This window comes from Beta vulgaris, chromosome 8 (assembly GCF_026745355.1).
Source record: "Beta vulgaris subsp. vulgaris cultivar EL10 chromosome 8, EL10.2, whole genome shotgun sequence".
NCBI classification, from domain to species: domain Eukaryota; kingdom Viridiplantae; phylum Streptophyta; class Magnoliopsida; order Caryophyllales; family Amaranthaceae; genus Beta; species Beta vulgaris.
Window position 1 is genome coordinate 51,341,440 of NC_079209.1, and position 24,034 is coordinate 51,365,473.

General features: G+C 37.2%; 1 protein-coding gene across 1 annotated transcript; it reads right to left on the bottom strand.

Annotated features, from left to right (window-relative positions):
- Positions 1 to 1,204: 1,204 nt before the first annotated feature.
- Positions 1,205 to 22,526, bottom strand: LOC104901694 (conserved oligomeric Golgi complex subunit 3). The gene is made up of 25 exons (XM_010689293.4): positions 22,170 to 22,526; positions 21,639 to 21,722; positions 21,443 to 21,550; positions 20,657 to 20,701; positions 20,500 to 20,574; positions 20,287 to 20,382; positions 16,654 to 16,731; positions 12,427 to 12,512; positions 12,247 to 12,313; positions 12,051 to 12,113; positions 11,863 to 11,964; positions 10,945 to 11,049; positions 10,761 to 10,853; positions 9,904 to 9,992; positions 8,657 to 8,876; positions 8,382 to 8,468; positions 7,420 to 7,536; positions 7,274 to 7,306; positions 6,383 to 6,469; positions 6,232 to 6,294; positions 5,498 to 5,614; positions 4,489 to 4,581; positions 4,258 to 4,383; positions 2,005 to 2,105; positions 1,205 to 1,609 (listed from the first exon to the last, which is right to left on the bottom strand). The coding sequence occupies exons 1-25, from the start codon at positions 22,257 to 22,259 to the stop codon at positions 1,480 to 1,482; spliced, it is 2,355 nt and encodes a 784-aa protein (XP_010687595.2). The 5' UTR covers positions 22,260 to 22,526; the 3' UTR covers positions 1,205 to 1,479.
- Between the last annotated feature and the right edge of the window lie 1,508 nt (positions 22,527 to 24,034).

Consider the following 24,034-nt stretch of genomic DNA (forward strand, 5'->3'; position numbering starts at 1 on the left):
TTTTTTAAGCCATAACCCGTGATCAACGTACTCAATTGCATCAAACTTGTAGAGGAAGGTAGAAAATACATAAAACTGCTGCCTAATTGTTGTTGAATCCATTTTAAATAGTCACATTGTTGCATGAATATTTCTTATAACCAAATTGTCATTAACCACCCTTTTTTACACTAATATTGTTTATTGACTTCCGGTTTTGTTTCATTCCTTAGTCCTACTTGTTTGACCCATCTAACATTACACATCTTCAAATTTGTATATTTTCTTCTACACAAAGATGAAACAGTAATTCATTTTCACTTTCTCCTATTTGCCTTATATATGGCACTACACTACTTGAATGCTAAGCTGTGCCTAATTCTATGGAACATGATCCCTATCTTCTAAAATAATCTTCAAAATTTTAGGTTTTTGAGTTTATTATTAAAATTTTTGTTTCAGAAAGTAAGGTCACTTGTTTTTATTTTTCAATGGCAAAGACAAGTATGCAGGGCAAAACCCTTTATTTGAAACATAATCCTATTTACAGTGACTTATGTGGTACCCATAAGTGAACTTATTTGAAACTTGGTAAAGTTACAATACTGGACAAGCTCATAACAAGATCAGATATAATCATTATTCCCTTGAACTGATAGAGTGCCTACATTACTGTATTAGTATATGCATGGAAAGCAATCTTAGGGATGTAGGTTAGGCAAGATTTAGCTGAAGAAATGTCTACCTATCTACATTTATACTAAATCTAAAGAGTACACTACTCGTTCACTAATTTAAAGAGTACAATCTAAAGAGTACAATTTACCCATCATTTTGAAGTTGAACGGCAATGACCATGTGGACTTGTGGTAGGCCAAACATTGGCATGACTAGAAGTCCACAACTCCACAACTCCACAACTACTCCATTTGTTCTTGGCTGAGAAGTACACTAATATTTCTGACCAAAAAGCAATCCAAGTTTTTTCTCTCAAAATACCAGTCCAACATATCACACTAATGACGGGATCTGATTGGGAAAAGATGTAATAGAGAAAGCTATTCACAGCATCTCCAACTGAAAATTGAAGGTATTAATTGGCAAACGATAACGAACTACCAGTTTTCATTCCAGCTAAAAAGGTGTGGCATCAGAAACCCAGAAGCACAGGGTTTTGTTTATAGCACTGGCAGCAAAAAAATTTCTCATAACGTCCATTCTACAGTTTTAGGAAAACGTCGCTCTCAAACTTGTATATTACTGTCACATTTCTCAAAAATTGGTGAATTGAAATTAATTACAATGAATTTTCAAGATCTGACAAAAAGAATGTACTCGGATACTGCAGAAGCTGGTACAAGGAATATTACTAAGGCAATTAATATCCCCAGGAAGGACAATAATCATTTTGGTAGATGTAATTTCATGTAAAGGTTTAATATGGACATATACTAACAGTTTGAAGTGAATGGACATGCTTCATAAGAGCTTCTACCAAACCTAGAGTAGGCTGTCAAGCTCTGCCTGTAAATCTTGTGTTGAGACCATTTTGATGCTCTCTATCTCTTCTGGTGAGTACTCTGATTTCAGAAGTGATTGTACCTGAGTGTGAGCTTCCAATATATTTGTCCTGCATAAAAATCATTCACAAAAGATAATCATTGTGTCAACTAGGAAGAGTAAATATCATCAGTAGGATACACAAATCTCCCACTCCTAAAGAGCCAGGAGAACTCAGAAGATAATGCATGGTAAACAAAAGAGGCAATAGGAAACAAGCTAATGCATGAGGCTCCCACTTAACTTGGTAATAGGAAGTCACGGGTGAACGCCTCACCTATTGATAATACTAAGGATGTTTCGTATCGAGATTCGAGAATGAAAGATAGATACATGTCTATAACGACAGCAAACTGCATAATAATCTCTCAGAGACTGGTTTCCTCTAAGCAGGTTCCTTACATGCTTTTTTTCTCGTGGGTAGAAAGATAAGACATCAAAGTATGCCAAAAAAAAACAGCTTACTTTATTGGCTTGAAAAGTATTGTCCTTGTTGATGGATTCAATAGATAAAGCTTCATCTTTTGTATCACTCTGGGTAACTCCTGCTGTATCATAGCACTAACCTGCAGATGCTCAGGTAAATAAGCCATTTTTTCCTCTTGAAGGCGCAATCAAAAAAAACTATGCCATATCAAAAAGTGCATAATTTCAAGCCCAAATGACAAGTTATAGCATCCTGCGGCTTTCCAGGACAAACATGCAGCTTTGTTTTCGAGTCAATAATATACATAAAATGATCCCTAAAGAGTTGGACTTGGGGGCAAGGATAGAACTTTACACAAAACTAACTCAGCTTTTCATCTCTGATTGTATTATATACAATAACATGTTCTTATTAGAGAAATTGATTAACAAACTACGTCAGATGCAACACCAACATAACTCCACCAAGATCTTGTTAAACTCTTCATCAGTCAAATGCAAATAACTGTGAAAACCTATATTTGCCTTCTCTGTACAAATTACAAAGTGCTTGCTTCTTTTCATGCTCCCTCCAAGTTAGAAAGACATTTTTTCTCACTAGGGACAAGTGGAACCATGGGGAAGGAAATGTATGGAAGTTAATAGAAACCATCACAAAGGTGTTTATTTGAGTGCAAAATTAGAACTTTGGGTTGGTTTTATGTAGCATGTTTTGTGGACTTGTTCCAGTGGTCTTCTGTTGATAATCATCATATCTCATCACATACAAATAGATATTTAAAGGCTAACCCCTGATAAATGGCTGACAGGTTAGCAAATTCTTAAACAATACTTCCACTGATTATTAATAGTTGCAAACTTGATTAGTAATAAGTTATCCACCCCACCCTCTGTCTCCCTGTCAGAGTTAATTATGCACTATCATCACTCCCAATCACCTAGCTGCAGCCACTACACCCCCAGCACCTCCCAGGATTCCTTTTCCACCCTCAGGCATGTCCTTCCTCTTCAACCCCTTGGTCCTTGGCTAATCCTACTCCTTTGATCAGATCAGAAACGAAAATCTGAAACAACTACCATCAAATGTGTATTAGGATCTTTTGGGTGTGTGGAGGTGCTGATGTACAGCTAGATAATTTCAATATGAGAAGAAATCTACTGCCAAGCACTGGCAGATTGCATTTATGACTCCGAGTAATGAATTTAGGGGGTGTTTGGTTACCACGGGGTAAAGGGAATGGAATCAAGAAAGGGGTAGAGGAGGAAACGAAACCGAAACCCTTAGATTTAATGGGTTGTTTGGTTGGCACATTTGTCTTTCCTCTTTCTTCCTCCTCTTGCTATTCCATCCACCATAGCACCACCATAGCACCACCATAGCACATCTCTCTTTGATACCCCAACCACCTCTCCACATCCAGTACTGTCATCGGCCCCTCCCGACCCCGATTCCGCCGCCGCACCGTTACCCTCCCCTCCCCTTGCCGCTGCGCCGTCAGTCCCGCAGCAGGACCCACAACCCGTCAGTCGCGTCCCCCATAGAACTCCTTCGCAGTCAATCGCCCTGCGTCTCCCCCTCTCGCAGTGCCTCCGTCGTCGCCCTCCCCTTCCCCGCCGCCCCGTCGCATCCCCCTGCCCTTCTCGCCGCTGGACTTTTTGTCGCTCCTCTCTCTCTAATCTTCCATATTTTTCTAGGGTTTGTGAGGTGAGTGGTGGTTTTGGTGGTGGGTGATAGTATCAGATTTCAAGTGGTGGGTTGGGCAGTGGTTGGTGGTCTTAGATGGTGGGCAGTTCTTGTGGCGGTTGGGCAGTCGTTGGGGTCTTAAGTGGGCGATTCTAGTGGCGGTTGGGTGGTGGTTGGTTGAGCAGGTGGAGGAGTCTGGTGGTGGTAGTGATTGGGTTAGGTTGTGATGGTTTGGTGGTGGTGGTGGTTGGATGGTCAAGGAGGTGGTCAATGATGAGTCAAAGAAAGGGAATGTGAAACCTTGGGGGGTGTGGGTAATCAAATTAGAGGGATTTGGGGGTAAGGAGGGGAAAGGAGGAGAAAGCAAACCTCCAAAACAAACAACATAAAAGGGAATCAAGAGATTCTATTCCCTTTCCCTTTCCAGTTTCCCCCAAACCAAACACCCCCTTAGTACTCAAATGTAACTCGGATGTTTTCAAAGTATGAAAACAAATAGAAAAAGTTGGGACAGACAACAGAAATTCAACTTCTTGTGGCTCGATGCACATATACTTGACCACCGCCCAATGTAAAATAAAAAAGTAAAATTAAATTCACAAGAATACCTTCTGAACTAATTCAGACACCTTCTCTGGAGTTGCAAAAGCTTGCTCCTTCAGAGGTTTTGCCATGACAGTCTCAATTTTTTGATTTTGACTGCCAGAAGAAAGTGAAATTTTCACAGCCGTCACCTACAAAGAGGATGGCAGAGCTTTAATGAGTGATAATACGATTCAAAATGAACTCTTCTTCCAGTCCCTTCTATAGTCCGTAACATGTAAGAATCCAAAACAAACCTTAGCCACAAATGAAAGCAGTGGGTCCACTATTAGCTTTGTCACCGACATTATAAATTCTTCACAAGTGGATTTAAGAATTTTCTCCAACTCCTGCGAGAGAGAGATGCAACAAAGATTATGATGATTGCCTCAAGTGATCTGTGCTGGAGACAAGTCTAGAGCCGTATATCACTGTAAACGTTTAAGAGTTAAAAAAAGAGAGGCCCAAAACAGAACCTCAGTCAGACCTCCGTCTTCCCCCCCCCCGCCCAATTAAACTGGTCAGACGACAGTCATGCTTCGGAAAGGACATATACTTCAGTATTGATAACCCTTATAAAATTGTATCCTACAGAACGTAGACAAAGACAATGTATGTAGAAGACCACTTCAATGCAGATCCATGGCATACTTCATAATCAAGAAGTCAATACCTACCCAACAAAAGAAAGTTCACTCATAAAAGAAAGACCCCTGCTAGTGCTGCTGCTGCTACTACTAACTGAAGTATTAGCTCAGGGTTACCTAATTCGCTAAACCCCCTGCGAATAATGATCCGAAAAGATGCAAATGCTTATTTTGAAAAACTAGATACAATTGTTTCCTATACCCTTTCTCATATAGCGAAATAGGTAACACTGTTTTATTTACTACTTTAGCTTCCATTATAACTGTAAGTACTACCGCTTCCCTTTCTACAAAATGTTTCCACCGCAGATAGTCCAAAACAAGCTTCTCAGCTGGTAATGAATAATAGGTATAAGGTTGCATATATCTCACCCCCCACCCCCAACCACATTGACCAAGCTAGCAGCAGGACCCCCCTAGTCGTTTAAATCACAAGCAACCATCTCATGATAACAAAAATGATAAATGAAGATAGTTTACGTCTGAGTGTGGCAGGTCGGTGGTATTATCATCTAACAATTTGTGTGCACAAATGCCAAAGCATGCTCCATAGATCAGTAATAAGAAACACATACATGGATGTATCAACCAAGGCCTAGAGGATTTTGATACCGCATACCTTCTTAGCATCTACTTGACTTTCCAACACTCGCGGAGAAAAGGTCCTTGCAATTGATGATGATCTAGACCAATCAAATAGAGAGGCTTGTCCCCTGAGAAGTCGTCTAAGATGGTCCTGACATTAGAATCGACAGCAACGATAAAATAGTCAATTTCTATTTGACGATATATAAAATCTTAAAATTATTTTCTTTTGCATTATTGTCAATAGAATTATAAAACAACATAATACAGATGTAATATGGCTTGGCATACACCATATGGATGTATTAATATACATGATTTCAAGACTCAAAATAGTCTTTTGAGTTAAAAAATCCGTAAGTTTACACAGAAATTCAAAAGTCTAGTTGAATCTACAGCTATTTTCTATGAATAAAACTTAATTTGAAGAAGTGACAGAGTACCAGACATGAATTTATACAATGATAGAACCATACAGCAACAAATTTTTGCACTCCAACTACAAATCAACTAGTGTTAAAATAAAAAGAAGTCTGCTAGTCACAAATTACTACAATGAAAGACAAATGCCACGGATGCAGGGTAAAGTCTTGGGGTGGTACCCATTACCCAAGACTTCGGATCTAATCCAGTCTGCATTTGCCATTTATATATACCTTACTGGCTTACCCCCCCCCCCCCCCCCCCCCCCCCCCCGCGCTTTTAAAAAACAAAGACTATATCAAATTACAATTTGGTACTTGAAAGAGTATCAACCAACTAACTAACCAGCAAATGAGAGAAATCGAGCTCCTTATGTGTGACAGAAAATTCTATATCAAATGGAGCAATCTGCAAGAAACACAACTCATATTCAGTCACGACTTTACTAGCTCACAACAAGATCCTAGTAATTAACTGCAGAAGATATTGGTTCAACCTGCTCTCTTAATATAAGAAGATGCTTTATCAGAAAAAGTTGCCCGTCCATTGGTGATGATCTCTGTGATATGAGTTTACTAGCTTTCTGTAATATATGTAAACAGAGTAAAATTCAGACCAATGAATAATTATCCACAATAATGCAGATTATTTTTGGAACTTATATAGTTAATTGTGTTTGTGATGTATGAATGGAACATTTGGTGTTGAGGAGTATGTATATATATATATATGATTATATAAAAGGAGGACTAATAAAACAATGGCATGAAATTTTGGACGAAATGAAGAAGTTTTTGAGTAAATATGAGTTCGCCCAGTCAGGCAACATTCCAGGAAAGATCCAATTTTGCCTGATTTTGAATATTTGCTTGTGTGCCTGTCAAATCTATTCCCAGATTTTTTTTAAATTCTCTCGCACCCGGTCAAACAGAGGATGTGCCGACGCACTGGTTTGTGATTCTGTGTGTCGTCAGAATTTTTATTTAGTTATGATCAGGTACTCCTCTACAGAGTTTCTAGTCTAGACATCATTGTCTATATATAGATTATAGAGATGATGCGCCATATGTATGACAATGTAAAATATTATTAATTTGACTTGCTTCCATAGAAATTTCTGCAGTAATATTTTTTTTAGACAACAAAACACAAACTCTTGTTTGGTAGATTCTTGTAACCAACCAAGATCAATTGCTTCTTCTTCATATCTCAAAAGTATTGCCTGATTACTCTATTGTTTATTGAGTCAGTAAATTGCTTATAGGAAAAGACATGTACTATGTGCTTGGAAGATTTTATCCACTCACTCACTACATCCAATCCTCCTAGTTTTTGACAAGTATCCCTAGCACTTTCCAGAGTCTGTAATGCTGATTAAGGCGCTTACTTGGATAGACAAGGAGCAAACTTCCACTGCTTCCTGAGACAAACAAATTTGTGAGTGGCCAAACAATACATGAGGCAACATTGATATTTGTTACGATAACAAAAGTTCATGAAAAAGAATATGTTTGTTGCCTGATCCTTAAGTACCTGAGCTAGACCAGTGAAAACTCCTGGTTCTAAACATCGATACAGTTTTGACAGCAGTGACAGAGTTTTCTCCAAGGGTGGGTACCATGTTCTGAAGACGTCTTGATTTTCTTCACTCTGCAATTTAATACAGGCACTACTCAGAATTACATATCTTGGCTCTTTGAAAGAGACCTATTACAGAATAATGCAAATATCATAGATTTGATGTGTGAGTAGGTGCTCATATGCTTTTTTTTGCCTGTACCTGCATGTGTGTGTATCTGAGTGTTTTGTTTGTGTTCGTGCGTATGTGTACATGCACAGAGAAAATTAAGTTCTTCCATTTTATTATCACTTTAAAAAGAATCCCAGTTACGCAACAAATCAAGAGATAATTGTAAAGTCAATGGCTCAGCAGGTAAAATGTTAATACGGACAGGAAAGATCGTGTCCTTTCACAGGGAAACATTCAGTTCTTCCATTCACATATCACTTTAGACAGTTTTAGAATATAGGAATTGAATCAAAATCATTTTTTAATCAACGACTCAGCATGTAGCATATGTTCATGGGACAGGAAAAACTTGCACCCAAAACAGAAACTACTTAAATTGAATGTGAAAGCTCCAAGTTGTACAACCAGAGTAAAAGATATAAAATCTAGATGCGCTCTAGATTAAAGCTGAAAACTTTACATATGAACTTTTATGATAGACAGGGCATTTTGAGTTTTGACCATCATATATTGTAGATAACCTTACTGATTTAAAGATATAGCCTTTGAAAAAACATTCCAGGTCATTAATCAGTGTTGAATACTTAGATTAATGCTTAGGAACAACAATACGAGACCTATTGTCTCAGTAATGTTAAAGGACTTAAAACAGGTAGAAACTTAGGGAATGGGAAGTCGTTGAAGGAACTTGAAGGAACAACAAGATGATGAATCACTGCTCTCCATAACACGTGAACAAACTTACAGTTTGAGCTCCCTCTTCAACCTCAGGAGACTGTTCCAGCTTAGCAGGGTAATCCAAGTCTTCATTAACAGGTAGATAATTTGCAATCTAGATGCAAAAAACAAATAAGATAAAAAAAAATCTTCAATTACATAAAAAATGGAAGTTATGCATACACTTACAACAAAAATTTATCAGATTACACACTGAGAGTCTGAGATGCTATGTTGCGCATGCGCACAGCGCACACACATTAAAAGAACTGAGATGAAGCGTTATAGATGTTAGAGTAATACCTCATCACGAATATGAGTCCGAGCACGAAATGTTAGTCGCTCGTGTACATCAGCCAAAATTCTTTCAAAAGTAGGCCGCAAACCAGCTAAAGATTCACTTCGTCTATTGAGCTGCTCTCCAAGCACCTCGACTTTTAGCACATCAACAAGTTCACAGAGGAAATCTATATTTGTTTCATGTATAAATTTGGGGCGTAGAGTGTCATACAAGTAAGTGCACCTGCAAACCAGTTGAGGAGCTAGATCAGAATGGAGGAAAGGAAATAGCATCAAGATTTCAGATATTATACTAGGATAGCAATGCTATAATTTCGCTCCATCCCCCATATCCTTTCCCAGTATACCATCTATGTTGGTCCCAATTACAATTCCCATTTCCAATATAGATTGGGTTGACCAATTAGAATCTCTCTCTCGTTTCCCTTTATTAATATTATTTCTCTCTCTCCATTTAGTTCAAAAGCCATTTGCAAAATACTTTATTTTATTCTTTACTTAGCATAGACCCACCACAAAGGATAAGGGAAAGCCTTTTGGGGGGAGTATCTATCCTGCTTATGGTAATAATTAATCACTAGCTATCGAGTCCTTAATACAGATCCCTATGTAATTTTGACTTGCGCCTGATGAATTTCATTTCTGGACAATCTTTAGAGGGATGGCAAGATCCATACCAAATAGTGATCAGTGATCATAAGAGTAAGTTGTCAGAAGACACTATTTGGAATAATACCATGCTCAGGGCATTGTTTCTTGAACTCCTTGCATAATCTCAACACAAAACATATCCCCCTCCCAAGACTTGCCCTTCGAACAAACAGAAAATGACAAACACCGCATTATTTTTCATAAACAGAGATCATTTCTTTGCATCAAGAAAGTTACGGCAATAGACATACAGGAGCAAGAAGTCAAGAACCCTATATCTAAGTAGAAGACAGAAAAAGTGTGCACTAATGGTGCTGTACCAGGTATAAAGCACCCCAATAAACAACCCAGAACATACGACTTGGGATGACAGGAAAACAGCTTTATGCTTTTGACCCACAACAAGACTTGACTTCCGTTCATTAAATTTCTGAATATATAGCATTTGCAAAGTTGCATGACTGTGTAATCTTAACATATTAACCCTACGGGAATCAGAGCTAAAATAGATATACTCATCAACAAAAGATATGCAAGAAGACGCCTGAGAGTGGATATCTAAGAAAACTAAACAATCCATAGGAATATCAGTAACTCACAGAGGATCTATCAGAGGAGCTAAACTTGAAACATCCTCTGCAGAAGCTGGGAAAAAATGACTGAAAAGTTGGTGTTCGAGCTGATAAACCTGCAATTGCAATTTGAAGGGTCTTAGCTTTAAGTAAAACATCATGTACATTTTTAAAGTTTATCATATTGAAGTTAGGGAAAGATGCAAAACTATGCATGTTCAGGCACAACTCATTTAGGAAGCAAGTATACAACTTTATGGATCCACACGTTGACTGTTGTCAGAACTGGGGAAAAGTACATGTCTATTATCCAGACATTTAATTTATTTTTCCCATTATGCTTATTTAGGAGCAAATTTTCATTCCATCATACAAGTCGCAAAGGCGTAAATGTAGGCATGAATGAATGGCCATTCAATTTTACCAGGTGCAAATCCAAACATGATTCGACAAAAGTTTGCATATAAGTAAGATAACTACAATCCTATTTGATAACATGACCCTCATAATTATCCAAAATAACCCCTTCCTTTGAATAGGGTCATTTACTTCATTCTCCCTCCCAAATATCTAATATGTGACCACAGCAACACTCAGCAGCAATAAAAGCTCCAGTCACCTCCTGAGCTTAAAAACTCTCCCCCCCCCCAGACCACAGCCACCTGCAACCGACCTCTACGACTTGCCACCCACGACAAAAATCTGCAACCACCACAGGACGCAACCAATGCATCTACCCTAATAGATCCCTCACCTGGAGGGAGAACCAAATACCGACGAAGAAAGAACAGAGAAAATAAAACATTAATATATAGGTTGAAAGACAGTATAACAATATGGACAGACTTCTCCATTTAATGCCAGTCTGAGATTATTAGAGTTACCTGTGCCAAGTACGCACACCCAGACCGAGTCAATGATGGCAATGCCTCTTTCTTAGAGAAGTCGGATATTCGCTGCTGCACAATGCCTTTCAACTGAAATAACGTTTGTAAAGCAAGTTTGATAGGTGAGTCAAGAATCCAAGGGGTTGTACACACACAAACAGCAGAACCAACCCAAACTAACCAAGGAAAGCCGCTGCTCACAGTACAACTTGTGGCATTCCACAAGAAGCTGGGAGTATTCTTTCCTTGACGATCTACTTTCAATTTCCTCCAACACGAGCTTAAGCTGCATAGTTTTTCATACAATAATGAACACCTTGAATTAGCAACAATCAAGCAGCTTCTTGCAACACCTAGCAATTCTGAAATAAAGTAAACCATAAAAACATACAGTGAAGCTACATGGTCCCAATCATCAGTATCCAGACAGTAATCACCCGCACAAAGATAAAGGGAAAGAGATTGATGGTTGTAATAATTATTATAAACATTATTTTGGTAGCTCCTGAATTAGTATCTCTTAAAAATTGTCAATATCATCAATTTTTGTCTTTCAATAGTCACTACGCAGTAATATAAATTACCGTTTACAATTTAAAGTTTAAATTATACTACAGTGCAAAATAAACCAGCATGATTCTATATAATGCTCTGTTTTTACGATTTTGAGATAAATGATATTCCCTGCTGCCTGCTTCCCTTAATAGAGTGCCTGCTTCCCTTAATAGAGTGCCGCACTTCTACTTTAGGTTGTTTCATAATAATAGTACGTCAAATTGTGGACTTGCCCATATTACCCTTCGTGATACTAAATTTCCATTTGCAGAGGCATGAAAATTAAAAAAAGTGAAGACTGAAGAATAGCTATGGTGTTCAACTGAATTCCTTCAGAAAGACATCATTTAGCAGTGGAGGGAATAATATATTCCCCCTCTAGAGACTTGAAGAAAGCAAAAGAGACTTGTTCAGGCATAGGTTGGCTGTCCCATTAATAACAGACTTGCATCATATTAAGTATCTTTCCAGTGACTTCTCTTATACGAACTTAGCTGGGTCCTTCATCATACGGTTATCCCATAACGGTTGAATAGAGTATTACCTCACTTGAAGCCGCCTTAAAACGGACATAGATAATAGATGCCTCCATGCCTTCAGAAACAGCAGGCTTATTGCCACCAATGTTCCGTATCGCTCCATGAACCTAATCAAAGACAGCTTGCATATCAGGCTTTCAACACTCTGATCACAAGAACATAAAACAGATCACATCTAAAGTAGATAGTACACCTGAGATGACGCATTTTTGAGGACCGACTGGACATGGGACCGTATTGTATTCAATGCTCGTGACTGTCAGCAGCATTTTAAAGAAGAAAATTATATTTGGAACCTGAGCTTACATACGATGGAAATATTCATTCAAAGTACCATTGACAAAATATTGAAATCACAGTGGAAGGATGATCTTAAATGCCATTGATACCTGTAGCTGTCGGAATTTGACCAAGTACACACTGGATTCTGCATATTGGGGGTTACTCTCAACATACCTACAATTCAGAAATGCGAGTAGTGAATTATATACAACAACATTTAGAAAAATATATGAAGATCAGTAAGAAAAATACTGGTAAAAGAAGAGAGGAAGAAGATCTTCACATACGATATACAGTCGTCTAATCGCTTGAGCAGGGGAAGAAAGTCCTGGTTTCCAACATTCATACTTTGGGAATAAAAGCTTGTTGAAATCTGAAAGATGATCCCAAATAAAAACAATTATTAGAAGTATAACTCTACTATAAGAGTCATCCATATTCTAACTTAATGAGCTCTTGATATTTGATTCTATAAGCAGCTTCCACAAATAATAAAGTTGGAACTTATTTACCAGCTAGAGCCGAAGTATTAAAAAAAAAAAAACCATAAAGAGAAATACATAAATTTATAAATATATAAATCAAGCATTGGGTGTTTTGTAAATCTTTTGTAGAAGCATATGCATATGAAACAACCATCACAGTCAATCAAAAATTATAAGAAACCAGGACCTGATCTCAATCTGAGATCTGAATGGGATATAGACATCCAATGCACAAAATTTGCAAAAATCCAAGCAAACTGACAATAAAATTTAGAAATGCATCATCAACCAGAAGCTCACGCATCTTCACTAGTTCATCAACATAAAAAAATTGAATAACTTGAACCCACAATCACTCCCAATATTACATGGTATGCAATTTGATGTGATATGATACGTGATACAATAACATATATACCGGATAGTAGGACACTAAATGCAATAAATCAGTGATACAATAACATATATACCGGATAGTAGGACACTACATGCAATAAATCAGGAGCAACAGGTCATCGAATAATACTATTCAATTACATATGATACAGTGAACAAATTATACTCCCTCCATTTACAATAAGCTGTCCCATTTCTTTTCTGTAGTTTAAAGTTTGTAAACTTTGACCATCTTTTTCACTAATTACATATGCATATACATAGTATGAAGTTCAGGTGAGAACTCTTCTTATACGAGAACGCGGGGATACTGGATTTGTAATCCATTTTGGTAAAAATGTGATCCCTTTTTTATATATTACATGCTAATCCTTTTCCTTGGAAATGAAACCATTTTGAAAAATTGACCCCGCAAGGGAAAAATAATTACAGTTTAGCCAAAAAAGATTACATATTGGTCGAAATTTGAAAAGGATTATTAATAAGTGTTCACACGTTCTCATATAAGGTTTGTTCTCCCAGGATCCAAATCCTATATTATCAAAAGGAATCTTGTTAAATTTGTATCAATGTGTATTTTGAATTTCAAACTCTTAGTTAATCTTTTTCAATAGGGAATTAAAGATATTAATGGTCAAAGGTATATACAGGAGACCGTAAAAAGGAAATAGAACAATATCTATATAAAAATGAAGTACTATATTATAGTATACTACTAGCAACGTTGTTAGTCAACTCAAAAGTCCAAATGCAGACAAACAGTACACAGATTCTCTCACTTCTTTGTATTGCTCAAAGTTTAAATAAAAATCTGCTGAACACTTGATAACAAGGTGGCTGTTCTGACTTCAGATACTGTAGAAGTACGAAACCAGCTTAGTGCCACAGGAGAAAAATAGCTGATAAAAATATAAGCTCCCAACTATAAGGACAAGTCATAAATGAGATGCAGTCATAAATTTCGTAGTCTTTTGCCTGAAAGTAGAGACCATAGTGAAACTTGCCTCCATTATAAATTCACACACAACTCCTGTCATATAACAACAGAGAAACAGTTTTTTTCTTAACTTCAAAGGTTCAAAAATATAATTAACCAAGTCTACCGAGTTATGGTTCAAGGCATTGATATACCAACTAAATGCGCTATACACTTCTTAATGTCTGACACCTTTGTTTTTTAACACTTTATAGGGGTAACAAACACATAATAGACTGTTGCAAGGATTTGAGTAGTACAAGTTTGTGAAGTTTGACCAATAGATCACTGTTGCATACATAGGTCTGAAAAAGATGGATAAATCAGGAATGCCACCACTCTTTAGCAAATGCTGCTCTTATACTACAGCATTAAAACCATCTACATTAAAATGCACTAAGCGTTCCAAGGAGCAATCAGTCCCCAACTTCAAAAGAACAAAAAGTCTTCAGAACTAAGGTCCCACAAGCAAAGCAAATGATTTGTGAAACATTGCTTCTAAATTATAGTATTCACATTATAATTTTGACTTGTATACAAGCAGGAGCTGCAGCCACAGTAACAGCAACAGTAGTAGTAAGTCCCTCGGCTACAGTAGTATATGTATTATAGTTTATGTGTATTAGAGAATGTAATATAATTGGTAATGTTAACCACAACAATTCCCTCTTGCAGGGCATCGCTACCTATGAATTACAGTTACGATGTATTAGTCATAGTACAATAGAAGTTAACATTAATATTAGAAATTTCCAATTTCCTATTACCAAAACGAGAAAAAAAAGTTTGGGGAAGACAGGTAATCTTAGTGGAGTAGCAAAGGGTTTTTAAACAGAAATCACTTGCCTTCCAGACATTAATCCTAAAACTCTTTATAACTCTGCATGCTCTCACTTTCTAATGGAGATTCACAATAGAACTCAATAATGTCAGAGATGAGGAAGTGGTGAAGCAACTAAGCAAAAAAAAGAAGAGAAAAAAAATAGTGGACAATGAGAAGCCAGCTTACCAAAAAAAAAAGGGCCACTAAAGATATATGACAGGGATCACCACAGATATCTTGCTGGTAATGTCGATCTACATTCTACATAACTGAATTTAGGACAAGTTTCACTTATGTTTAACATGGAAATCATGGATTAGATCTATTATTTGCTAAAGGCCTTGAATTGAAGTTCAAAACTTCAAACAATAAAATCTTATGCAATTAACTGATGCCTTTTGCTCAAACTGGATTTCATAGTCTAGGAATCATTCAGTTCAGGAAAAGAAAAAAAAATTAGTCTGTAATTCATTATCCCTTCTCCAAAGTCCAAGCTTCACTTTGCCTAGTTCAAAGTCTCGGAGAGGCGAAAATTGTGCATGCGCCTAGGGGTTCCTACTAATTTGCTAAAGCTGAGATTTGCTTCAGGAAAAGAGAGCAGTGCATATGTGTGCTTCCATAAATAAAGCTAGATCTTCTATACTCTTGACTGGCAATTACTCAAATGCCTTGAATGAAACTACCACCTAGAACAGGGTCGAAAAATGCCTCAGACCCTTAAAAAATAAATGGCAAAGAGACTACTTCCTAAGAAGACCCCGCATCAGATATATAATTGACAAACATACTAACAAAGACATTAGATTGAATAACACAACTTACAAAATTAATCAACACGGGCTCTTTAATTGCACATTAAAGAAACAAAATATTCTAAACCAACTATATGTCCGTATTCAAATAAGTCCTTATTTATCCACATATCTCCGTACTATATTCCGGTATGTAATAGGCACTGGCATTCGACAATTCAACATTTCATAAGGCTGTTTCTTCCTAGTTCCAGATCAATACCAACATCAAAGTTCTTCTCTATGATTACTGAATGATACCTTGAAGACCAGCCTTACAGCTAGTAGAATATATCCAGATCCCAAATTTCAGAAAATTATGAAGGAGGATGACACAAAGTAGTCACCCTCTCCCAGACCCTCTTTTACCTTGTGGACGGTTCTGCAAGGGCATTTAAGTGCAAAAGGCATGGCACACATAATGGGAATTGCATGTGAACACAGGCACACAGCATATCCACTGTAACGAAGTGGATGGTAGACCTTATATATGATTTTGCATGTTTATTTATGATTAGTTTGGCTAAGCATAGTGCAAAGGTAAACGAATTATGAAACTGACAATGCAAACCCTCAGAGCTTCTAAAATTGCCTTTACCTGAATTTACTTATACTTCCTCCGCTCTTTATTAATCACTAAATATGGCTTGGGCACACATCAAGACAATGGAAAAATTAGAGACGTGTGTGAGACAAGTAGTCGCCAATATCATTTGAAAAAGTAGACATGTGCGAAGGAAAAGTCACTGAAAATGGGTGTGGTAATTAATAATAAACTTTCATAATAAAGAAATGTTATGATTAATGAAGAACAAAAGAAGCATCTTCTGCAGGAACTCTTGTCCAGATCTTCCCAGGATTTAAATACAAATTTTGGTACTCGATCAAACTTCTAATTGAGTTAGAAGATCCCTAGTTCACTCAGAGAGTAGAAGAAGTACAAAGCTCACTGAGAAATTTTCAATAAAAAAAACTTAACAGTACGAGTACACACACTGGACTAATTTAGAGGCGCCCAAAGGAAAAAGAAAGTAAAAGCTTACATTCTCCAATTCATCGAAGTAGCTCAGCTTACTCCGAAGTGCATCTGCGAATTCGATCAATTTCTGTTTCTCTAAAAGCTGCAAAAATGAAGATGAACACCAATTAGAAGATATATGGAAGTAGCCATCTCAATCAATCTAATCTAAGATTACATACTCTAAAGTCCAGAAAAATTAAACTTATTAAAAACCAATAATATCGGCAGACATGCAAAAGAAGGAAACCTCTAACTGAAGAAGATGAACACGAGTCCCATCCCCATGGCCCTAATTCTACGCCACCACGAGGTCCAACACACAACACTCCACAAAGAGCAAGTTGTTCAAATACTCATGTCAGAGTAAGACTTATGATATTAAACTTCTTGATTCAAATCTCCAAATTATTGTTTTTTATAACTTGATGATCTGGAACCAACATGAGTGAAATCTTGAATCCGCCACTGCCCCAATCTAACCTTTTTTGAATGCAACAAGAATAGTAGTAAAAGGCCACCAAAGGAAATGATATAGGCGTACTCCCACCATTGTCATTTTAGAAGTTCGACACAGAGTTTCCAAAATTGACACCGGCTTTCAAAGAAACTAGCATCCCCCCAAAAGCAACAAAACCACTAAAGAAGTATAGGTAGGTGAAAAGGAAGATTTCGATGAAATGAAAACAGGCTGTCCGCTGTCAGCCTGAAAAGAATAACACTGAAACCCATGCAGATAAGCTTCTCTCATTTCAAATTCTGAGTGCAAAACCATTCAAATTTCATGGCATAGTTATCATATTTTATTGAGATATTTAGGGTTTGAATGGGTGACACCCCCTTAACATCTTTCTAGAATATATTTTTTGTTGTCAAAAATGAAGTTTGACCGTTAAACTTCTCGCCATGCCAAAAACTCTTCTTATTATTATTATTATGATGTGTTGTACCAATTTTATAGATTTACCATTAGGGTGATGAGGTCATCTATACAGGCATCGTGCTTCATCACTATGCTAGTGAATAGATCATGAAGATAAAAATCTAAGCTCAATCAATGTTAGTTTGCTGGGAATTTCTTATGCTATTGGAACATTATGATTACCTTTGAGTAAATGAAATTCCGAGTAAATGCAGGAAGTAGGCATGATTTTGTATTTCTATTGCTTGGTTTTCGGTGCAACACTATAGCAGACAACAGGTTTATATGCTAGCTTTTAATGGTTACATCATGGCAATCCTCTCTCTCTCTTTCTTAATGTTTACTAATGGAATCCTTTATTAGACCAGGAAGGAAGATCGGTCAGGATTTCTTGCATTTTAATTCAAAAATTATAAAAATAAATAGACTTAGATGGCCCACCAATTTTGGGCGTAATCATCCACCCAATGAAACAACCTAGAACATATTGCTCCATTAATAGAGACCAAGGAGGTCAAGAGTCAAGACATATCATACCACAATAAAAGCAATCTTGAAAAACTCATTGAGCAAAAGTGATGTGCAAAAAACCCCAATATGTGCAGCCACTAATCATAAATGTCAGGGGAAAATAAGGGAAAAGCATAGAAAATCTGTTATAAACTTATAACTGTCACAGGGAGGGTACAGTGGTAATTGCTTCAAAGTGTAAGAAGAGAGTTGTATAAACAACTAGAGAGTGAGCCGAAGTCGTTCAGAAACAGTGATATATACATTATATAACTTGGGGGAAAAACCCATTATCCACCTCTCGAAAATGGGTAGATAATTGTCGATCACCTTTGATTATATCATTACAGCATATCCTTCTTCTTCCTCATCTAATACTGCAATTTATTTTCTTCTTATATATTCGTGATAATTTGGGTTTGTAACATAATGCTTATCATCTCTACCCAAAAAATTAGGTTTTCTTCTTTTAATTATACAAGCCAAATTCAATATAAAAAGATAAACTTTTCTCTTCCCAACACGACCAATTAAGTCCAGTATAACTTTTCAAACACATTTATAAAATCATATGAAATCCAATTGGAGTACAACAGTCCCTTCCAACACACAAAAAAAAAAAAAAAAAAAAAAAAAAAAAAAAAGAGGAAGTAAAAGGAAAAACAGAAAGTTTCTCCGACCAATTTAACCTCTTAAAAATTGCTGAAATACAAGCCCTGTTTACTAAGTCAAGCTGAATTCTACCAATTGGAACTCATTCATACTGAATAAACTGATAATTGCTAAATTAAATTGATTAGCACTAATCAAACTGAATTTCACCAAATGTTTTTTTAAGTTAAAGTAGGCAGGACCTAATTTACATGGTCTCGAAACAAAATTTTCAGACATACAAGTAAAATTTCCAACAATACAGTAAGTTTCTCAATCGTATCAGCATACCTCTCATAAGAGACTTGAAAGTTGAAACAGTTTAATCAGGTCATCTTAGACTGTAATACAGCACTCCTCAACAATTCTCAAGATCTTAACCAGCTAATTTCTGCCTCTATATCTCTACCCCCAAGCACAAACTCTTGCTCCATGACGAGCCATCTAACAAACATAAGGGCTAATTTGATAAAGTTGATCCATGACCACAAGAAGTAAGTATTTTTGCCAAGCTTGCTGATTGTCCTCCTTCTGCCATCTGATTCAATGATACAACTTCCCTTTTGTTCCATTGACCACTTTATATAAGTCACTTAAAACAATTTTCTTGCCCCTTGAACTATATTTAACTTTCATCTATAAGACATACTTCTCCGCTCCTTTGAGTTTGAATCCTCCAAATTCTTCTTGTCGACATTTCAAAATCTTCCAAAGCCCATGCTCAAGAAGCCAATTACTTATGTCACTTGTTATCTAACTAGCATCCCTTCATATGACCCTAAAACCCCAAAATTCTCCACATTGCACCTTTAATTTCCTTGTTGTAGCCTATATGCAGCACAACTCACCTAGTCACTTACCTTTAAAGCCACAATCCACAACAAAACTAATAAAAAGCTAACTGTTGTACAAACAAAGTGAACTAAACTAATCCGAAAGGAAAATGTGACTGAGCAGTAACTGACTAGACAAGACTCCAAGGATAGTGGCATGACTTCAAGCCTAGCACATGCAACAAACCCCAATGTCCACTCTTTATTTTTTGCAGGATCCTCCATGCACTCAGTTATTCATTCAAAGGTGAGCCAATCTATTGGGCATATTACCAAAAGAAAAGGTATGAGAGCATTCAAAAGAGCAATACCTCCTGAGCAGTCTTACACACACATATACTGATCCTAGACAATGAATTGTAATTCAAGGGCTTACCCTTGTCTCAACCTGATAAACAATTACATCAATAATGCCTTGATCCATTTGTTCTCCATTGCACCAATCATATTTGTTAGCGTGTCTCCAAAGGATAAATCTTATCCAAACTCTAAAGGTAATGCCACCGGAACACAAGTCTATTTAAAGATGTAAACTCTCAAACACCACCTCTTAGACTCCCAAGAACAGGAAGATCCTCCAACCTAGTTTCATCAAACTTGGCATCTTTTGCGAAAGAAACTCCTCTTCCAAAATCCAAACCCCAAGAAAAATTCACTAGTGGATGATATATGCTAACTCATAGGATCAAATATAACCATCTGCAATCCAGTACATTCAAAATAATGAGACAGAAAAATATACCAATCTATCACATGCATCGTGAAGAGTTTTCGTCTTATTTGCCACTGCTTGATGCTGAAATTGTAGTTCATTAAACAGCTCAAGGGTATCATCCACCTGCATCAAACATAGCCAGAGATGGGAATCATGCATGATGCAGAAAATAGCAGATAATCGAAACCTGTATCATAAAGCAACTCAATGAATTGTCAGAATGTTAAGAAAGCTACCAACCTGGCGAAGTATACCATCACAAGTTTGTATTCGCTGTATCAGAGTATCAACATAGTGTCTATACTTCTCCTCTGTCTAAAAAAGGAATTATCAGAGACAGCAGCCAAGTGGCGCCACAACCCATTGTTAGGTGTGTCAATAATACACTACAACTAACCTCTGATTTCATTGCAGCTTCAAGATCTGTAAACCATTTATAAAACTGCAGCACAAAAAGACAAAAGACAGAGAAACAAAAATTCACTTAGCAGCTACTTCTGAAATCTAAAACTAACAACTTCTAATGCTAAAAACAACCCAAAAAAGAACTGAGGAAATTTTTTAAGCACAATGCATAAACAACCCACTTCTGGACATGCCAAAAAGTCTTATCACATTCACATCCTTTCATCAAGTTTATAACGTGAGGATTCACCTCAAATTCTAACAACTATTCTAATCAATTTATACTCCAAGTCTCCTACAATAGGCTGATTGAAGTAACTGGATAAACTCTAAACAAACTTCACCAAGCTAGCAAGTCCAACAACCGACGTCCAACTGCTCAAAAATAAAGGTCTCCAAACCGCCATGATGCATGCAAAAGAAGAAGCAGATTCATCCCTATGCATAACAGATAACAATTCTCTAACAGCAAGAAAAGTATAACTAGTCTCCCTTTTGCGGACATGACAAGACACTCTAGCTCTGTATCAAAGATTGGTATGAACATTGAACTCTTTGAATACCAGTCCATTCTTTTCTACCTGTGTATCATATTTAACTAATTGTACAAAAACATGCTTGTCGAGATGAAGCATTTAAAATGCATCTAATACAGGTGAAGACAGAGGGTAATCAAAATGACCTGTAAAAGGGATACTTATTTACAAAACCTCATTAACTAAGTTTTATGAAAACAGCATTGGAACTTTCTACAGCACAAACAAAACGAGGTGATCACCTGATTCGTGTTGACTAGAACAGCCTCAATAGCAGCAGAATTATCAGCAACACTATCCTGAGTATCAATAGTTAAACCATGTTCCTGCCCTGGTGTTCCCTCTTGCGCCTGGAAGATGCCCATACACTTAATTCCGCTACTCAAAACTAAAACATTAACCAATCCCCCACCCAATAAAGGAAGAAATAGAAGGTACCAAATTAGGAGGAAATGGTCGCTCGGCAACAGCATGAGACAAGGCGACGATCGCTGCTTGCTGCTGTTCTGTCAATGGAGCATTCTGAATTGGACAAAAAACACAAATTCAACCCATCAAAATACAAACAAAAGGGAATACAACATATCAGATCTGCAATGTAGCTTTTCCGCCAATTCTCTTCAACAAAATCAATACAATTCAACATCGATCACTTGCAATTTTCGATCCAAATGCAGTAAATAACACCATAAATTTTGGCAAAATGAAGAAAAAACTATTCCCGCCAAATCTAAATTGGGCAGAAAAACGCAAACTCAACACACAAAAAATACAAACAAAAGACAATACCCAAAAAAAAAACAATATAAACATATCGGATCTACAATGTATCTTGTTTCAAAATTACAATCTCAATTCCGCCAGTTCTTTTCAACAAAAATCAATTCAACATTAATCACTTACAATAACCCTAATTTGGATCCAATGCAGTAAATAAAACCAATAAATTGGGGCGAAATTAAGACAAACCTGTTCCCAAGTGGAAGCAAAGTTATAACCCTTGGAAATGGCGCCAGATTTGGGGACAGAAGGAGAAGAAGTATTCTTGGGACCCACCATTTGGTGCAGTCGTCTTCTTCGACTGCACTTCTATGGGTTTTTGTATAATTACCGATGACAAACAACAATGGAGGAGAGCGAAAAATAAGTTTGTATGTAGCAGACAGGAAAATAGAGTGGTAGAAGAAGTAAGGGTTTTAGATTGATTGAGAAAAGGAATTTCCTAGGATGATGAATGTACAAAATTTGATCTTAGTTTACAGTTCTCTTTTCTTTTCTCTTCTTCCCTGTGCTTACTTCACTTCAGCATGAAGAAAAAAAAAACTCATTTGCTAAACACCGCCCTGAATTTTCCTATTAACGCCCTGTATTAAAATACAGATACATGAGTTGTATTTTAATACTTTCACTCTCCTTCACTCTCTTGACCCTCCCTCACTTATCACTCTCTCTCCTCTTTTACTCCATCTCCATCATCAAAAAAATATCAATCAAGTTCTCCGGCGATAAGAATTCCGGCGACACGGCAGCAGCGAGTGGCGGCGGCGCATTTCCGGCCTCCGGCAAAACCTTCGTGAACATCCCGGCGGCAGACCTCCACCACATGGCGGCAGACCTCTAAATTTTTTTTGAATTTTCTTTTAAGGAGGCGTCCACCATGGACGCCCCACCACCGGTGGAGACGCCCATGGCAGGCGCTCCACCACATGGTGAGGCGCCTGCCATGGGCGCCTCCACCGATGGTGGGGCGTCCATGGTGGACGCCTCTTTTTTTTTGAATTTTTTTTTTAAAAAATTAAGGGGGCGTCCACCATGGACGCCCCACCACCGGCGGAGGCGCCCATGGCAGGCGCCTCACCATGTGGTGGAGCGCCTGCCATGGGCGCCTCCACCGGTGGTGGGGCGTCCATGGTGGACGCCCCCTTAATTTTTTTTAAAAAAAAATTCACTGTAAATTGAAAAAAAAAAAACAGAGAGGGGGTGGTGCAGTGGTTTTCCGGCGGTGGTGGTGGTGACTTTTTGTAGGAAGTGATAGTGTCATGTGCGTAAAATCTGTTGGAATTGGAGAGGCACTTTGTGTACTGTACCTCTTACATTATCAAATTGTTTTTTTTAATTGTTTTGTAAGTTTTTTTAATTGTTTTATTAATTGGTGAGGGGAAGAAGATGGGAAGAAAGTGGGATGAGAGAGAGAAAGAAATTAGGATGCATGGCAGTTTTACCAACTTGTTTTTTAAAACTTTCTTTTTTAATTGTTTTATAAACATGACAGATTTATAAACATGGTAGAAAAAATCTGAAAAAATTAGGGTGAGTAAGGGGAGGAGAGAGAGAAAGAAATACAAATATATAAATACGGTATAAAAATACCGTATTAGGGCGTTACTAGGAAATACTAGGGCGGTGTTTAGCAAAGCCCAAAAAAAACGAGATATTTGCTTTGGATCTGCTACATTCTATTTTTAATAATTTTTACCATTTTCTAAACTAATGCTTTGGAATAGAGGGTAACTGGGTAAATGATGCGAGTCAAATTCGAGTTTGGTCCAACTCAATTCGACTCGTTAAGATTTTAGGTCGAGTTTTGACCAAGTTTAGATCGAGTTTTGGCTTAGTTGAGTTTTGACTGAGTAGATCTCGAGTAACTTTTAAGTGTTTCGGGTTAAAAGTAACACCTAAGGTAGAAAATATGCTCAATTTAGATATTTTGCTTTAGATATTGGGTGTTCAAACAACTTATGAGTTTTCAAGCCAAGTATTGATTTGCTCAACTCGAATTGCCAATATCTCGAGTCGAGCTCAAGTTTGATTCGAGATCACTCGAGTCGAACTTT